The sequence below is a fragment of the Thermobia domestica genome, chromosome 18, assembly GCF_964235325.1.
Source record: "Thermobia domestica chromosome 18, izTheDome1.hap1.1, whole genome shotgun sequence".
Lineage (NCBI taxonomy): Eukaryota > Metazoa > Arthropoda > Insecta > Zygentoma > Lepismatidae > Thermobia > Thermobia domestica.
In genome coordinates, this window is record NC_137471.1 from 48,726,127 (window position 1) to 48,745,667 (window position 19,541).

The following is a 19,541-nucleotide window of genomic DNA, read 5'->3' on the forward strand; positions in this document are numbered from 1 at the left end:
GAATGAAATTGTGCACAGATATTGCAAACGTAAAATGAGGGAATACGGGTTTAGTATTTCCCTGAAGAAAAAACGGTTGGGTGGGGCACGGACCCTCCAAACCTTTGATCACGAAATATCAAAAGTGCTAATAACAGTTTGTCAGATGTGTGTAAAGGACATGAAGAATTGTAACGAAACTTTGTGTATCGACAATACGCAAAAACAAACGAATACCTTTTTTTCATTTTCTGCGGAGAAATGGTTTTAGGAGGGAAAAGCCCCCAACCAAAATTTTCAAAGTTGACGCCCGAAAGGTAAGAAGAAGTGAACCGATGTGAATGAAATTGTGCACAGATATTGTAGACATAAAATGAAGGAGTACGGGTTTCGTATTTTCCTGGAAAAACCTCCAAAGTGTGTGGGCACGGATCCCTCCAAACCTTTTATCACGAAATATCAAAAGTGCTAAAGAGATGCCACATTGTCTTGATACTTAGTCTTCCTTTCCAAGCGCTGCTATCGGCTGAAGGAATTCCACTCTCTTTCGTCATCCGTAGAGCAATGTTGCCGCACTTCGGAACGCGAATCTTGCGGTCAGTACAGAACGTGCGAATTCTATACGATAGTTTCTTGTTTTTAAATCTGGCAATAGCGTAGACGACTGCAAGGTTCTCTCGCTCAGCAACAGCTCAACCCTTATTGGCTCAACGCGTGGGTGTGTCGAGGGTGTGAGCTTTAGTTCGCATTTTTGCCACGACTCAAGACATATTGGCAGCATAATAGTAACAGTATGTCAGATGTGTGTAAAGGACATGAAGAATCTCAACGAAACTTTGTGTATGAACAATAGGCAAAAATAAACGAATACGTTTTTTTTTATTTGGGGGGGAAAACGGTTTTGAGGTGGCAAAAGCCCTCTCCAAAATTTTGGAATTTGACCCCGAAAGGCAAGAATAAGTAGACCGAAGTGAATGAAATGTGCAGAAATATTGTAGATATAAGATGAGGGAATACATGTTTCTTATTTTCCTTTTAAAAAAAAAACTTTTTAATGTTTAGGGCCTATATCAATGATCAGTGATTTTCTTCCTGTTCAGTTGGTGCTGGTTTACGTTTGGCACACTACATTTTGGATAATTTCCAGGTAAAATTCAACATTTTTCATGAAAAGATATATTTATAAAGAATAAATTTCTGCAGGTCATAGGATAAAATACAAAGTAATACACTTGTATTTTAGGTTTACAAGTGTGGGGTTACTAGTGCAAATGCTTTACGACAGATAAAATAAGTGAGTGCATGTGCAAGATGACTGTATTAGATACTATTTTACACCGGCTTCTGCACAGTGTACAGAATCTGTATTTTAGTTTTAAAATTGAAGCGCTGCTAGTGCAAAACCATGACAAGTGATATTGAAACTCGTATCATTGCCAAAACCCACTATTTTTACTACCCTTGCTTAAACGTATACCCACCGTCGCTGACGCGCCTGCTCCCTTCGAATGCATCCCCTTACTGCTGCTCTGGTACCACAGATACACCCTGCCCTAACTCGTTCATATAGAATTTCTGCTTTTAATGGTTGGTTTGTGTTTTTTGAATTGTAGTTTGTATGCTATACTTCCAGGCGCAGTATTTATATAAAAATCGTAGAAGAATTGTAATTTTTCAACAATTATTTCTGATGGCCCCATTGAATTTTATCTATGCTAAGTGAGATTTTTCATGTCGCACAGTGCAAATCACTTAGGATGAATAAGAAGGAAATTAGTAAAAGAATTGTAATTTTTCAATAATTCTTTCGAGTGGTGTGCCAAGAGTAAACCTTCACGGTTCACTTAAATGGTGTTATTTTTATTTAATAATTGTTCATTCTTTGAATTATTGAATATACTTTGCAATCGGATTGGTGAAACGGTTCAAATTTTGCTCCATATGAAATATACAAAAGAAAAAAAAGAAAAGTTAAATATTATAAATAAAAATAAACGTTTATAACGAGAAACGTTTTATCATAGAAGTTGGAATTCAGAAATGTCAGAAAGGAAAGTCAGTATATAAATAGTTACAAGGATTATACAAAGGTAACTTATTTATAAGCATATTAGCTTTGTTGTAGTCATATCTAAAGGTCATACTATGAAATACTGTGTTTGAACTGGACCCAATACGGGTATGCACCTTTCGAAGTATGTTAACTACCACGTTCTGAAACAAAAATTAAGCCTTTCAAATTTACATGAAACATTTAAAGCAATATGCGTACAGCTTGACTGTTCAGTTCAAGGGGGCGCGGTGGCTCAGTAGTAGAACGTTCAACTCCGGTGCTTGGGGTCCTTGGTTCGATCCCAGCTCGCGCCGTGTGGACTTTGTCGTGGACAAACACCGTGCTCGTGGGGGTATACATGAGAACCCCTGATCTGCGTTTCTTCTGTGTTCTATTACCATTTCTACATGAAATACCATAAATTTTCTACGAAGTGCAATAGTAAGAAGTATCAATGTGCACAAGAAATGCGATGTGCGTTAATCCTCCCCCCCCCCACACACACACATATTCATAGATAAAGTACAAGGGCACTACACATGCAGATATAAAGTACAGGTACGTTCTTTTTTATTTTCATATCAGTCGATAAGTAAATAAAAGTCGCTTTGTTACCCACTTTGTAAGTTCGTACATACTCAATGAATAATCCCTAAAAGTATGAGCGTCCTGCTCCTTCGGGAACTGATGCAGCTTCATGTATACTATATCCCTCGTGGGTTTTTTCGAGGTCCTTCCTTTCCTCCCACTCTCTTCATTCCACCATTTCATGGATTTCTCATAATCACCGTCTCATTTAGCCTAACCGGCATAGTTTGAGACGTAAAACAAAGATTTCAATTCAGTTTGTGTACAGTTCAATACATAATTTTATTACATATATACTTTGATACACATTTTAGAAAATTTACAGGTAAAATTTAATACTCTGCATGAAAAGACATGTTTATAAGGAACAAATTTCTGCAAATGACACAATCGAATACGAATACAGCTGTATTGTATGTTTACAAGAGTATGATTACAAGTGTAAAATCATTACAAGTGCTTTACGACGGATAAAATAAGTGAGCGCATATGAAAGATGAGTGTATTAAATGCTATTTTCCACCGGCAGTGTATTTCTGCACAATGTACAGAAGTGGTATTTTATGTTTACAAGTGGACCGTTACTAGTATGAAACCATGACAAGTGCTATTAAAAGTCGTATTATGCCAAAGTAAATTTCCTTTCACTATCCTCTTGCGCGTACAGACCGCTGCTGATGCACCAGCTCCCTTTGGAAGCACCCTGCGTCATCACCGGGGCCAACAGCTTGGCCCTGTTCTGACTCGATTAGGTAACATTCGTGGCCACCTAGCACTTGTTGGTTTGTGTTTTTGCGGAGTTTTTTTTTATGTCATATATGCGGGTGCCGTATTTATACGGAAATCGTAAAAGAATTGTAATTTTTCAACAATTACTTCTGGTGACCCTCTTGAATTTTATCTACACCAAGTGAGATATTTTCAATGTTCAGCTAAAATTGTAGTGGGCAATAAAAAGTAAATTAATGAAAGAATTATAATTTTTCAACAATCATTTGGAGTGGTGTGCCAACAGTAAACCTTCACAGTTCTTTTTCAGCAAATCGACTCTCTATACCCTGAAACGTTTTAGGGGTGTAGACTTCCATTCGTCTGTACATATTTCCTTAAAAAGGGCTTCAGTGTACTACACAGTGTGCATTATTATGCAAAGTATGTATTATCGTCACCGTTGCGTATCTCACGTCATTCGTCATAATTCTTGATGAAACATTAAAACCACAAGCAGGATTAAATTGAGACCTCCTGACTCTTAAAGTAAAAATCAGAATTTCGGAAGTAGATGACAAATCGAATAATAATTATTTAAAAAAAAAAAACAACTTTCAACTTGTCAAGTGTAAGCGAAGAGCATGATAGAGGAGATGAACGGAAAACAAAGGAAAACGTGAATATATATGTACCACGTACAAAAGCAAAGGTTTTGCTCCTTTTACATGGACATTTCTACATTTACATGGACATTTCTACATTTCTACAACAGATAGGACAAAGCACACACATGAACATTCCTTGTTTTTGTCCCTTACCCTTCATATATATACTTTTATTTTTTGTGTAGCTCCACGCCCTTTTCAGTACCTTCTAGTCAGTTGAGTTTTAAGACTGTTCTGCAGCGAACGTGCTGAAAGTTAATTCCAGTGCTGCTCGAGCGTTCCCGAGGAGTCTGTGTGACTTCATGTCGAGGTTTATGCAACATTTCTATGCCATACCTGATTTACTGTTTCCAGACGTTAAGGCGGATTTAAATTGTTATATCTGTCGAAATTGAATTGTTTCTTACAATTCACTTTGGAAATGTCTTTGCCGTCCACAGTTAAGGCTTCTGAACCAAAATTTGCAGAGAAAGTCACAGAAATAATGAACGACATATTGCCTTATGTATTGTTTTCGGATGTGGATGATGAAAGGTCCGTCAGTCAAAGTGACCATGAAAGCAAGTCAGAGATATCAGAAACTGACAGTGACAGTTCATCTGATAAAGCTAAATGTGCTACTGGTGAATTTTTCTTACGGACAAAGCAGACAAGGAGTAAGTGCAAAAACATTGGTGATGTTTGTGCCCTACAGGTTTATAAGCTATTGTGTGTGTTAAAATTGCGGTGGTTCCAGTGTACTCTGATATCCTTTTTTAACCAGAAAAAAAAAACAGAATTTTAGGTTAGAAAAAGTAAATGAACCCTGTAGCTGCGAAAAATGCGACCAATGAATTATGATCATATCGTAAAACTCATCTAATTTGTAATTTATAGAAAGAAAGTAAAAATAAATAAGAACGAGTAAAAGGAAATAATCGGAGAAAAACTCAACTATTCCAAATTAATTTTCATTGCATAGAAACAATTACTTTTCTTACTTCATTAAATCGGCCTTCAACATTAGCCGGGAAACAGACATGCAGACAGAGCATAAGATTGAAAAAAAAATTCAACGAAACTGCAAACCTAAGATAGAAACGCATTGAAGAGACTGTTCTCATCACCAGGAAATCAACTTGCTGAGATATGGACGCTTCATCGCTCGAAGAATGCCATACGAAACTACAAATATGACCAACGATTTTTAACATTAATCTTTCTGCCTCCAAAAGTCTGTCACGCAAGATCTCCGTGTGCGAGCTCATCCTATTTTGTTTAACTTAATCATCGAAAGACAAATTTAATATGAGGAAGAATACATCCAATACGTAAAAAGACTGTTTTACAGTTTTTCTTTGGATCCTTCAGAGTCTTTAGAAAATACCCTTGACGTCCTCCCAAAAAGAGGGAAGCCACCGAAAAGAGAAGGGAAAAGACGATTGCTAGCCGCCTATGATGCTGGGACCCCGACTCCTTATTGGCCACCGCACAGGATTGAACTTCTAGCAATTTTGATGTCCAATGAATTAGAGGACTTTCCATTCATCTTTATGGACTAAACAAGTGCCACCGAACAACTTCTACAAACTGTGTAGTAGTGAAGTGTTTGTGTGAGTGTTGGTGCCGATTATGATGAACTGGAATGGAAAACTTTAAGTCCGTAAGTAGTAAGCATTCATTGACATAAATCTGAATCTATTGCAGTTTCTTTACAAATGCCTATAACTCTGCTCTCCTGTTTGAATGTCTGTTTTAGGCTAAGTGTTGTTTTCAGTCCGACACTAATCAAAATTTTTCTAGAAACTAAATTCCAAATTTGATTCGTTTTAGAAAACAAAGGTACTCGCATTGAGCCTCACACACTACCTTTGCTATTAATGAATGTTCCCTTTTGCTCACAATTTCCTCCACGAAATTTGTGTACCTTTCATTTACTCGAATAATCTCCCTCGTAAAATAAACATGAGGATACGTTCTAGATTTGTAGGTATGGAAACCTTATCTGGAAAAGAGCGTTTAGTGTGCGCTGTGCACCTGAGCCCAGGTAAGCCTCAGTAGCATAGGTACACAACGATATTGCTAAACTAGTTGATTTTTTGACGTAGTGTGTACCCTTTGTTTTTAACTCAATTATGTAATAATATATTACAATATGCATAAAGCAATAAAAAAATAAGCTATTGTTCAGTCTACATTTGGCCAATTTCGACTTACCTAAAACTTTAGAAGAATCCATGGCGCCAGGTCCGTAAGTGCTCGATGTGTTTCCCTTGGTTCCTAACAATAGCCCGACAGCGTAATTTCCATTGTAATAGGCTTCTCTGAAGAACTGGGAGGGGAATCTTGTCCCATTACCTTTGCACAGCTTTCCAAAGTCCTTCCACAGTTGTCACACGCCGTTTTCTCAAAGCCCGCTTCACCAATCCAAATCTACAATAGTCCATAGGACTTGCATCTGGAGATTTAATAGGTACCTCATTGAAAGATATCACCTGTATACCACTTGCTTCCTCCATCTCCCTGTAGAATGCGAAGGACGATCGTGAGGTATATGACGAGGCCTTGTCCATGTGAATGCACACCGGATTGGCGTCATTTCCGTACATGTTGGAATTTCATGCTCGTAGATCGGCCGCATGATCTTGCTCCTGAAAATACTGCAAATTTATTTTGCAGTTCTTCGCCACCCTACGAATCTTCAGTTTACCTCAGTAACGGTAGCCAGTAACGACCATGAACCCTTTTGGGAACGATTCTTTACAGACACGGACCCACCTTCTGAAGTTCTTGGCGCCTTTCACTCGGTACATGATGCTCTCGTTTGCCGCAGTCGGAAAGGTAAATTCATGCTTCATCGAGCGTTACGACATATATCTACCTTTGTTTTGCCAGATGCCGTTCGTACAGCTTCCGGGCGTTACACTTTCGTTCCTTTTGGTGGGCATCCGTGAGAAGATGGCCGCAAGCTTTTATGACTTTTTCAAGGTTGAGTTGATGGTGTAACTTCCGGCTCACAGTCCCCAAAGATACGTCAAGATGATTAGCCATACACCTTTGCGTTAGTGGATTTTCTTGCATTGCCATTTTGCGAAGTTTCCTCTGCATGGTGGAGGTGCCCTTGGTGCATTCCCATTTCCTAGGCAACTTCGTCTATGATCCAAATGGTGGAGCTTCGTTGCCCTTGTATTTTTTAATAACATTTTTTATTCCACTTAAACTGATGTTGCAACCATTCTTCCTGTACTGTTTTCTAATGACGGAAATACTAAAGTGGACGTCATAAAGAGCCGCAACCTAGCCTTCCCAAAACCGGTTTAGTTTGGGCGGCATTTGGTCACAGAGCGGAAACCCACACACTTGGAAACAAATTTAACACAACACTCACAACGGTGGTCCTGTTTTGTGCCTTATTGTCGTCCGAGCGGAAAAACGACTCCGTTCCCAGGAAGCCACTGCACAACACTGCAGGGCGCCACGAGCCAGGTCGGGTGAGTCCATTCTGGCCGGAAGGGGGAAGGAACGAAATTGGCCAAACGTAGGATGAACAACCTCTTATTTTGGAGTCCGTGTGACTCTACGTCGGGGTTCACGTGAAAAATTCTGACGTTGGGGGCTAAGAGATAATAATGGCAAATAAAAAGCAAATCGTTAATTGTTTTAACACTCAAAAGGTCAATGACGAATATCAGTGCTATGCTGACACGAACCCAGTGATGGACCTTGTTCCCTGCAAATTGTCTTGTAAGTAGACATCAGATTTTTTTTATGCAAATCCATATTTTGTTTGTTTATGTGCATCGGTTATACTTAGTACAGGTTCTAACATCAATACAACAGCTCAAATTTGAAGTTTTATAGTGCATATGCACACGTAAATGCATATTTGTAAGTTAAAGCTTATATTAGTGTTTAAGGGCATATTCAGTGTATTCTATAAGTTTTTATTTTATGCATATGCTTATAGCATGCAATAAACTCACTTTTAGTTTGTATTTTCAATGCATTTAAAAGTCTATACAAAAGAATGGCTTCTTTCATGGGAGGATGGAAGAATGCCTAGTTAATGGTGGACCAATATTGTTAGCAACCAAGCAACGGAGCATAGACGCTTACAATTGACAAGACATTAAGAGAAATCTGATAATGATTTTAAAAAAAAGAACTCATTGTAATACCGTGTCAACATCAATTCAGGGGCGTCATTTAGGGGGCAGGGAAGGGCAATTAACCCCCTGAGTTTGAGATTTATATAGATAATCCGTGAAAAATGCAAAATTTTACTTATATCAAGCGGTCTTGCTCCTTGGGAAAGAAATTGACAAAGCTGAGCCCCAAGCAAAAGCTGAAATGACGCTCCTGCATGAATTCAGAAACAAGATGTACGAGAAATATTGTTCACTGAATGGGTAGCTCTAGTTGACAAAGTTCAGCACTACCCACAGTCAGTACCTGCTAAATCCATGTACTCTGTGGAAAAGAAATTGTTCTTAGCAGAAACTCCCGACCACAAAACAATTGAAGCAAAGGGAAAAAACTTTCAAGGTAAAAAATAAGGACCACCTCACTAAAATTTCTCCTTTTCATTTATTAAAGCAGGGGTGCCCACAAGGGGGGGGGCTATGACGCAAACTGCGTCATTGAAATATTTGGGAGGGTTGAAAATCTATATAAATATGTTTGAGGGAGTGTAAAAATTAATCGAAAAGATTTTTTTTTTATGGAAGAACACCTACGGATAGACAATTGAGGGGGGGTGCGTCATGGACATGAGGGGGGTGGGCACCACTGATTAAAGTAAATCAATTTATGTTGCATCTATTACTAAAATGTTCATTTATGAAATTTGCGGGTTTTGAAGTTTGTTTTGTATCCTTTCTCACCTCAGCCTTTTCTAAATCCATATGTGTTTCGTAATATTCCGCTTAATAATTACCATCATTTCACTCGTTCTATTAAATTCACTATATCACTGAGAAACTATCAAGAAATTTGTAAATAAATAAATAAATGCTGAAAAGCCGTGTATCTATCTATCTATGATTTGTTCCTAGCTGCTTACATTTCTTCATCTCGTATTTTCTTCAAGGGAATAAAATGACCAAAATAAATCATCTTTTTTTATATATCTAGATAAGCATAGCCAATTTTTTCTTGAAAAATACCTTTTCGACAAGTGAATTTTTCGAAAACGAAAAATTTTGCAAAAACGATTTTTTTTTCGAAAACCGGAAACTTTTTTAGAAATAAAGAAAAATCAAAAATTGAAATTTCCGAAAATCTAAAAATAGATTTTTCGAAACCGTAATCTAGATTGCATTTGTGTACAGCATACAGTGATGCACTATGTTCTAGGGAGCCAACGCTGGCTGTAGCATATATCAGGTTTTATTGTTTCATTTTGACAACATTGTGGATATAAATTCACTGTTGTATTCTATAACAATTAACATGCTTAGTTACAGCGTTAACTTGTATGAGTTTGATGTCTTGAAATTGAAATTTGAGATGTGAAAATTCCATGTAAGTATTGCTACTTAGAATTTTCACAACTGTTTTAAATAACACTCCTCCAGTGATACGTTAGACTACCCACACATCATTTGAGGAGCTCCAAAGTAAAAAGCGCAAAGTCTATAATAATAATAAGAAAAATTCAGGAGAGCAGAAAAAATAATAGCTCCGAAACTGTCAAGGACTTACGTAAACTGTGAATGTTATATGTTAACTAAAGTATTACAAGTTGAGATGATATGATTACAAAAATAAGTTTTTCAGGAATAGACGAGTTATTGTTAAAAACATTTTGGACAAAGTGCATTTTGATGCGAACACACCGAAAATGATGTATCTGTGACTCCATAAATGAAACACAAAAATACATTTGAGCATATTTTATTTAAAGTGGTACAAACAACAGTGTATGAGGCATGTAGAAGTATAATTCTCTCTCTGTCTCTCTCCCTGTATATGCGAATATTAAAGGGTTATACGGCATAAAACGAACATACTACCAATTAAAAGCAAAGAACTTTTGCTATAAGAATACACATACACATTAATATGCTGTCAATTTCGTGTTGTGTTTCCCACTATATCCACTTCCTCTCCCAAGCAGTCGCATTCGGATACACTTTCGTTTTCAGTACAACGTGCAGGCTGTGCATTCACTGCGCCAATATAGAACTGAAGCACAGATTCAAGTCTCCAGTGATATCCGAATCGTTTTTTCAAAAGATTTGCAATGTCACTTTTGTTTGCAATGCTGATTCGACTTTCCAGGGATAGTACTGGGACATCTGGTACGCTAGCAACCTTCATCCATCGTTTCAGTGGTGACACATACTGTTTAGAAGGATCGTCAAAATGGGTACATTGATTCCATTTTGAAACAATCCCGGGACGTCCTTGGTGCACAGCTTTCTTCAGAAAAACACGTTTCATGTCACTGATACCTGTGATTTTGGAAGGGAATGGCCTAACGCTTTTACATCCTTCAAATGCCAGTCAATACCTAGAACTTTCACAGTCCCAATTTCGAGGTACATTACCAGAGTTGAAATTTCGGAATGTTTTCGAAAAGACTTTCCTAACACTCCAAATAATCGGCCGGCAATAATTTTCTTGAGAGAAGGAGATCTTCACAGCAACCACATGAATAAGGCATGGGAAACATGTGTGGTTTTATTTTGACCATCGTATCCGTCGGAAAAAAATCGAATTGACTTTGTAGAAGCGTCAAATTATCACCGTACAGACGCCAAGTAATGCTAACAACGTTCCTAACCACAGTAGACTCATTCATACTGGTAACACGCGAAACAACTTGTGAGATCATGTGACTACACTTTCATGCATTATCAAATAGCGCGTTCTGCTCCGGACAACACGATATGTATAGCGCTTTCTGCATCAAATGCAGTATTTCACGGCCGTTTTACGCAGTGTCATAATGATTTTTGTACCGAGTGAGTAGCGCAGATAGCTTCAGTAATGGTGATTTATAGAAAATTTGCGTCAAAAAGAACATCGTCCACGGATTGACTTAGCGCTTTTTGCTTTGGAGCTCCTCATTTAATGTAATAAATAATCTATTGATGTGTTAAAACATACTGCGAAACTTGTCTCTATTGGCAACCATTAGTCCTACTGAAAATTAGCCAACATACACAGAAAATACAGTATATACATATATAAAGTTAAAATAAATGTATTGTGAGGCAAAAACTATAGTATATTATAGAATAGTAAAAATATATTATAGATTATAAATATACTTATTTCTAATGTAACTAATTATTACCTACGTATTTGTTTATATTTTATAAACAACATATACAAACATTACTCCTGTAGTACAAAAAAATTGCACGTAATATAACGCACAAAACGCTGAGATGTATTCTTTATTCATACTTTCATATATTCCACTTATAGCGATAGATGCAGATAAAGATCGTCAATTTAAGAAGATGCTGAAACCATTCATGCTATCTTACACCGGTAAAAATAGTAATTTTATCACAAGGAACTAAAGAAAGAAATCTCCATGCACCTTGGAAAGCTGTATAGAAGAATTAGGGTCTAGAACATGAAGTGAGCTTTCTTCCCTTAACTAGTAGTAATAGAATATCAATTTGTACCCATGTGACCCTTCTCAAGAACGGCCATTGGTCTATTATTAGACTAATTAAGTAATTATTTGGTAGACATGTTGTATATGACTTTCCCCTTTTTTATTCTCTCTGTTGTTCTATTTTTCCTTACATCCGTAACCACAATATTCACATAGATATACGTCTATGTTGAAATAAATATTTAGCCGCACATCTTGACCGGTTTCAACCTGAATCAATGGTCGTATTTTCTGATTTTTAAAGATAAATAAAGTTACGTCAAGTTGTATTACAACAGGCATGTCGTGTTACACATTTTTTTTTTTCAGCGGAAGTTACCCAGAAAAATCGTCTGACATCTGAGATGAATTCGCTCAGTTATCCCGACTAATTACAACCCCCAAGAAATAGCCTTAACTCTTTAACTCTCAAAAATAATATACGTTAAATGACATTAAACACTCGAGCGGATTTATTTGGAATATTGTAACTTCGTTTGACTATGATTCATATGTCTTATACACCAGAGAAAATCAACAAGTTCCCGCTGAAGGAACAGAGGTGGAAGTTGATGTTTTAATGAATTTTTAACAACCACCCATAATTCTGGCAGAGCAGCAGAAGAGAATAATTTTCAATACAGTGCTAAACTACTTTCATTAGTAATAATAATAATAATGATTATAGTTTTCTGCAAAATGATGCAAGTGATAGTAGTTTTCACTTGACAATACTGAAAAATATACGAAATTTATTAAAAACCACTTTCGTCTACCTTCATGAAATGTATTCTCAGATTTTTCAACATTGAGTTAGATATACTTCAATATACCAAGATGGCGCAACGCGTACCTCAATGTAGTTTACGCACATCAAAATATTATTTAACTTTGTTATTATTGCAGAAATAATAAAAAAGACCTCTGTGTTTATACGTAAATAAGCTCTGTAATTACAGTAGAAGCATTTACTTTCAATGTGTATTAGATTTTAACGCATTCGAATTCTTTTGGGTAAATTCTTGAAAAATTTTAACATTTGAAGAAAACAATGCAAAGAAATTAATTAATTATTTTATCTTCTGATAAATATGATCCCTGTTACATACAACATGGTGAATGTGTATTTATTGAAGCAAGGGTAACGAGTTTCTAACATAGAAAGTATAATTCAAGTAGTTTTTATATGCAAATCTGTCTGTCTATCTGTTCCTGTAAATGGATCTAATTTTAACGAAACTTTGTGTGTGCCTTCCTCCAACCTTCGGAAATAACGCTTTTATCTTAGGATGTACTCCAATAAAAATAAGGGAGTAAAATGCACCATAAGTTTTTCGACTGAGTATATTTTGTACATTCAAAACAAATTTCAATTATAAACTACGTAAAAATTGTTTGATGTTGATAAAACTTTGCAAATACACCCTGTTTCAAAAAGAATATACGTATTACGAAGAACTATTTTGTCCAAACTATCGATCGCTGCGCCTCGGCTCGGCTATTGGAGAAACGAATACATAGTCTAGTTTATATTAATAGCCGCTAGATGTCAGTTGTCTTCTGTTTTGCTTGGTAACGTTCATATGTTTAAAACGGCTACTCAGCAGCAGAAATCATTTTGTGTTCTCGAGTTTGCGAAGTGCAATTCCGTGATTACAGTGTAAAGACTTTTCAGGTTGAGGTACCAAATTGATCCTCCGAATGGGTGGAACATTCGCAGATGGTATCGACAGTTTGTAGATACAGGATGTGTATGTAAAGGAAAGAGTCCTGGCCGCCCTCGTGTTCCTGAAGAAAATGTTGCACGAATTCAAACTGCTTTCCAACGTAGTCCTTCAAAATCAACTCCTCGTGCCAATCAGGCGTCACAAGTACTGACAACACAGTTTGGCGTGTTTTGAAACGTCGGTTGGTTATGAAGCCGTACAAGTTACAGCTGTTACAAGTTCTGCGTCCTGATGACAAAAGCAAACATGTGGCATTTTGTAACGAGATTCTGGATGTTATTGACAATGATAACACTTTTGCACAACGCATCGGGTTCACTGATGAAGCGACTTTCCGTGTTAGTGGTCAGGTAAACAAATAAAATATTCGAATTTGGGGCCTACCGAACCCACATGCTGTCATTGAACATGTACGAGATTCGCCCAAAGTCAATGTGTTTTGTGCGATATCCCGATCATCTGTTTACGGCCCATTCTTCTTTAATGGAAGCACGATTAACAGTCAGCAGTATCTCGCTATGTTACAAAACTGGTTGTTTCCGAGGCTGCACTAAGACAACTTCATTTTTCAACAAGACGGGGCACCCCCCCCCCTTACTGGAGTTGCTAAGTGTGTGAATATCTGAATGAAACTCTACCGAACCGTTGGATTGGTCGTCAAGGAGCTGGCGACTTAGCATGTCTCAGCTGACCTCCACGGTCACCGTATTTGACACCTGTGACTTCTTCCTGTGGGGTTTCGTTAAATACAACGTCTATGTACCACCACCCCCACAGAACCTGGAAGAGTTGAAGAACCGGATCCGTACTGCCATAACATCAGTGACGCAGGACATGCTTGCCCGAGTATGGAAGGAATTTGAGTATCGATGTGATATTGTTCGTGTCGCCGATGGAGGACATATTGAACATCTGTAATTTGAACTTTGAACTGTAATTTGAACTTGACAGGTTTGTAAATATGTGTGTAAAATTTCATATTTGTATGTCTTAAAGATATATACGTATGCATTCGAAATACGTATATTCTTTTTGAAACAGGGTGTATTTTCTTCAAGACATTCCGATCATTCTCATTGCAGTTGAAATCGGTCAAGGCTGAGTAAACAAAATGGTGTAATTTCCTCCAAACATGATTTTAAAAAATAAATATAAGAATAGTATATTCCTTAAGAACTTCTACGAAAATGATTACCATTTTGATGCATGTGGAGACTTTTTTTCTTTGAGGTTCCCAATTACATAACTCATAACTACTTGCCGTTAAAGTCTGTCCAGAATCAAAAGGTAAATTTACTTCGCAAGAAACACACACACACATTTATATATATACATACATACATACATACATATATATATATATATATATATATATATATATATATATATATATATATATATATATATATATATATATATATATATATATATATATAAAATAATAGATAGCTCCTGTAAAAATGATCGAATTTTTCATAAAATATGATATACTGTATATATTCTGAGATATTTTACATAGTCCTAAATGATTTTCCTAATTCTCTTAATAACTATCACAACCTTTTATTTAGTAACCCCGTAAAACTAGATATAAAATTAATTAATAATATATCTTTTTTTTTTTAAAAAAAAAAGGTATGTGTAGGAATTAAACAGTCGTGCTTTCACCCAATGAGTTTAAATATCAGTTCTTGGTAACCTAACTTTTGTCTAATCTTGTATTTTTTTTAAGCGTTTAATCAAAGGACCTTCGAAAAATAGTGTCTTACAGTGCGTAAGGGATCGTAAGTCAAGTTACATTGGTAAAAATAGTAATTTTATTACAAGAAACTAAAGAAAGAAATCTTCATGCACCTCGAAAATCTTTATAGAAGAATTAGGGTCTAATACATGAAGTAAGCTTTCTTCTCTTATCTTGTAGTAATAAAATACCAATTGGTACCAATGTGATCTCCTCAAGAACCGCCATTTATCTATTATTAGACTAATTAATTAATCATTTGGTAAACATATTGTATTTTCTCCTTTCTTACTCTCGCCTCCGCCCGTTGTTCTATTTTTTCTTACATCAGTAACCACATTGGGATAAATATTTAGCCGCACACCTTGATCGGTTTCAACCTGAATCAGTGGTTGTAATTTCTCGGTTAAAAAATAAATAAAGATACGTTAGGTTGTATTACAATAGACATGTCGTATTATACATTTTTTTTCAACGGAAGTTACCCAGGAATATCGTCTGACATCTAAGATGAATTCGCTCAGTTATCCCGACTAATTTCAACCCCCCAAAAATAACCTTAACTCTTTAACTCTCAAAAATAATATACGTTAAATTTCATTAAACACTCGTACGGATTTATTGGTAATAATATAACTTCGTTTGACTATGATTCATATCCCTCATACACTAGACAAAATCAAATAATTCCCGCTGAAGTTCAAATTGAAACTCACATTTTTTCAGCGAACCAAATTAAATAAGTTCTTTCAGGAACGCACTTAACATACGTTTGTTTTTGACAACAAAGCAGATTTCAGATACCAGATTTACCATTTTCCACGAGAGTCTTTGCTGCACATAGTATGTTCGTCTTTTCCACTACATGGTCCGACTATAAAAGATCAAATTGAGAGTCACATTTGCCCGTTGTAAAGACCTTTCTGAATTTCTATCTGTACTTCTATTCTGTACTCTTTTTGTGGTTGGAAAAAGAGGCCTGAATTGGTACTGAACGTAACAAGTATATATAAAGTACGAGTATACATATATATATTTTTTTACTACATGATTCTCATTTATTAACATCCTTTCTTTTTTTCTAGATTTCTGAAGTACAACAACCTATAATACAATGGCGTTCTTCAGAAATCCTTCATCTCTTCAAGAAATTAGTTACTCTGCTATATTAGAAACAATTCTCTCAAAACGTCCCAAGACAGATAAGGAAATGTACTCTTTCTACCAAGGAAGACAAGCTATTCGGGATTACTATGCTCTCCTTCCAACAAATGTATATTTGAAACTGACTGACATGGCTTTAGAAAATGTTGAAAGTGACTTTCCATTTGAAGATTTTTTTCCTAAAAAATCCGAATCCGACTATTACCCAAAGAATTTATATTTACTAGAAATATTTCTTCAAAAGCGGATTCGTAGCATTGATATTATGATAAACACATACATACCACACTTTCATTTTACTAGAATATTGGAACTATTGAGCGAAAACAGCAACAGTCTACATAGTATAAGCTTAAGACGTTTCAAGAGATTTACGGAAGATAACAGTGGATTTATGGAGAAAACACTTTCGTCGGCTGTAAATCTTGTTCGACTAAATTTAAGATCTTGCTGTACCGACGAAATTCTCGCTGCTATTGGAAGAGAGTGTCATAATCTCAGGGAACTGGATGTGCAAAACTCGGAAGTTACAGATGTTGGCCTTAATTATTTAACTCAAAACATAACGGAGTTGGAAGACGCTAATACATTCAATGATAGTAACAGTAGTGAGTGGGAGAGTACTTTCTGGAAACTTCCCAACGTATTTCCAAAAGTCAGAGAGTTGATGCCCTTACGAGACCTAATGCGTGAAGAGAATAGAGTCCAGAAATATTCAAGAACAAAGAACCGTCTATGTTCTACGTTACATAAATTAGCAATACCACAGAAGCTTAGTCACTTACATGGAAATCAGTTAGCATTGCTGGAGTTGTTAGAGAACCTAGAGATTCTAGACACCGATTTAAAAGCTCTATTTTCCTATTTGGTGAACGAAGGATGGCAACCACAGGAGGGACAAGATCAAGAATTAAAACTGACTAAAATAGAACTGAGTTCTATGACTGTCGAAATGGTTAACTTAATTGTGAAACTTTGTCCAAGATTGGTGGCACTAGATATTGAAATACATAACAATATAGATATTGACACTTTCCCTCCTCTAGAATTCTTGCGTGTCAGAATTCAGATAACTCATGAGAATTCCAACGATAAACTGATGACATATCTTTCCAAGAAAGGAAGAAATATCAAGAAATTACAGCTCAGGTGCCCTATTTATTCTTCAATACACGTGAGAGAGTTGAATTTATCACTTATGTTAAAGTATTGTCCATATCTAAATTTGTTTTCAGTTAGCTGTATAATTGCCTCTTTATCCATGGTAATAACGTACTCATCGGAACAAATCTACTACTCTCTAACATCTGTTAAGTTACAAGCAGATGTTTCTGAAGATAGTTTTATCAACTTGTTGCTTAGTGCGCCCAATGTTGAAGAGATTCTTATCTTCAATCTGTCAGATAAATCTGAAGACTTTGTTCATAAAATTTGTGCTGTGCCTCCACGACCACACTTCAAAATATTTTGGGTTGAAAATGTCTTTAGACACATTTTAGAAACTGAGAACGAGCTGCTTCTCTTCCTTTCGAACTTTGATCAAATCAAAATTTTGGGGTCTCTTCCTAAAGAATTGTGGAAATTCGGTTTAGAGAATGAAGAATCCAGAAAGAAATACAATAAAATACTGAGTACCTTCGAATAGTTTCATTTTTCTGTGACGGATCTAAGAGAAGTTTTCTTACTAGTCTAGAGTTCATAGACCTCTATATTTATATATTCATTACGAACTAGATCATGTGAATGTTTTGTTTGTATCACGTTCAAAATTAACAACTTATATTCTGCACTTCTTTTCTGTTAGGAATTTCAATTAAGATTCAATAAAATAAATTCTACTACAGTATGCTGTGTACAGTATGTATTTTATATAGTTATGTCTAGTCTAATTATATATTTCGTATTGTTGTTTACAAGAAGAGGAACTTGGTTGTTAACTTTCGAAGTGGAATAGAAACTTATTTTTTCCACGGCTTCTTTCTTAATTGCCAAATTTTGGAGATTATTTTTTTTTAAATACAATCTAACTTAGGAAATAATGGTATGTTTCAACTTTCATTTCCCATTATAACACACATAAAATTACTGTTTTCTGAAGCAAATTAAATGAAAATTTTCAAGAATCAAGGACATCATGTCTTACTCCCCCCCCCTCCTTCCGCCACGACAGTTGGCCACGAAGACATTTTCCACAATGCTAAGGTGAACCTGGAGACAGGATGCAGATATAAAAAAGACCCGTAAATAAAGGACCAAAAATGGTGTCGTGTTGAAATAATTTAGAAGCTGAAATTTTCAGGATTTGTTTTTCATGTGATCTTAATTGAAATATCAAAAGTCTCCTAAAATCCCGTGTGCACTTCTGCTTAGAAAGCAGCCTTTGCTTCATTCGAAAAAGTCACATATTTGTGTTTGGTTCGTATAGTCCGCCGACGTTTTTGGATAAATATCTTACTTCTGTGTTGTACTTTTTTTCATGTATATTTGTCCGTGTGTTATGTTTTCCGTTGTGATCTAATAACAATGGAGGAGGAAGAACTAGATAACTGCGTTATTTGTAAGTATCCATTAAGTGATGGAAAAACTGTAAATATGACTACAAATGGGTTGCCAGCTATGGTAAGTGCTAGTGGAGATCGAGATATACATTTTAAAGACGTTGCCAGTGTTTGCGTACATGTTGATTGCCGTAAGAATTATACTCGACCGTCTATTATTAAAAAGGATATCAATGAAAGTTCTGTACATGAAATTGCCATCCCCAGCACATCGAGCATTTCACCACGCACTACAGTACCACCTTTTGATTTTAGGAAGGACTGTATATTTTGTTCAAATGAAGCGTCTTTTAAAACCGAAACTCAAAAGCATCACAAATATCGAAGGTCTGTCCAGGAAGTAACGAGACTCAATATTAAAAGAATTTAGTTGAACAAGCACAATAACGTAATGATAAAAGGGGGTAGATCAGTGCTTCTTAAAGTGAACAGCGTGGTAGATTTTGTTGCAACTGTACTAAATACCATAGAGACTGTTTTCGCGATTTTTTAAAACCTATTACATCTCAGAGTGTCCGTAGGCCAGCAGAGGAGATGAAACGAGAAACTTATAGCAAACTTTGCAAATTTATTGATGAAGATGAATGCCAATTTATTAATGAAGAAGATGAATGCCAAATTATTGAAAAAGAACATGAATGTCAATTTATTAACGAAGAAGATGAATGCCAATTTATTAATGAAAAAAAGAATTGCCAATTTATTGATGAAGAAGATGAATGCCAATTTATTGATGAAGAAGATGAATGCCAATTTATTGA

At 36.0% G+C, this 19,541-nt stretch overlaps 2 protein-coding genes across 4 annotated transcripts in view; one reads left to right on the forward strand and one right to left on the reverse strand.

Annotated features, from left to right (window-relative positions):
• LOC145675822 (uncharacterized) overlaps nt 1-19,541 on the reverse strand; it is a 526,764-nt gene that overhangs the window by 374,549 nt on the left and 132,674 nt on the right. The gene's annotated exons all lie outside the window — the stretch shown is intronic.
• On the forward strand, nt 1,972-18,065 carry LOC145675824 (uncharacterized). Its single transcript, XM_081746553.1, has 2 exons — nt 1,972-2,069; nt 16,144-18,065. Exon 2 carries the CDS (start codon nt 16,173-16,175, stop codon nt 17,865-17,867), a length of 1,695 nt encoding a protein of 564 aa, XP_081602679.1. The 5' UTR covers nt 1,972-2,069; nt 16,144-16,172; the 3' UTR covers nt 17,868-18,065.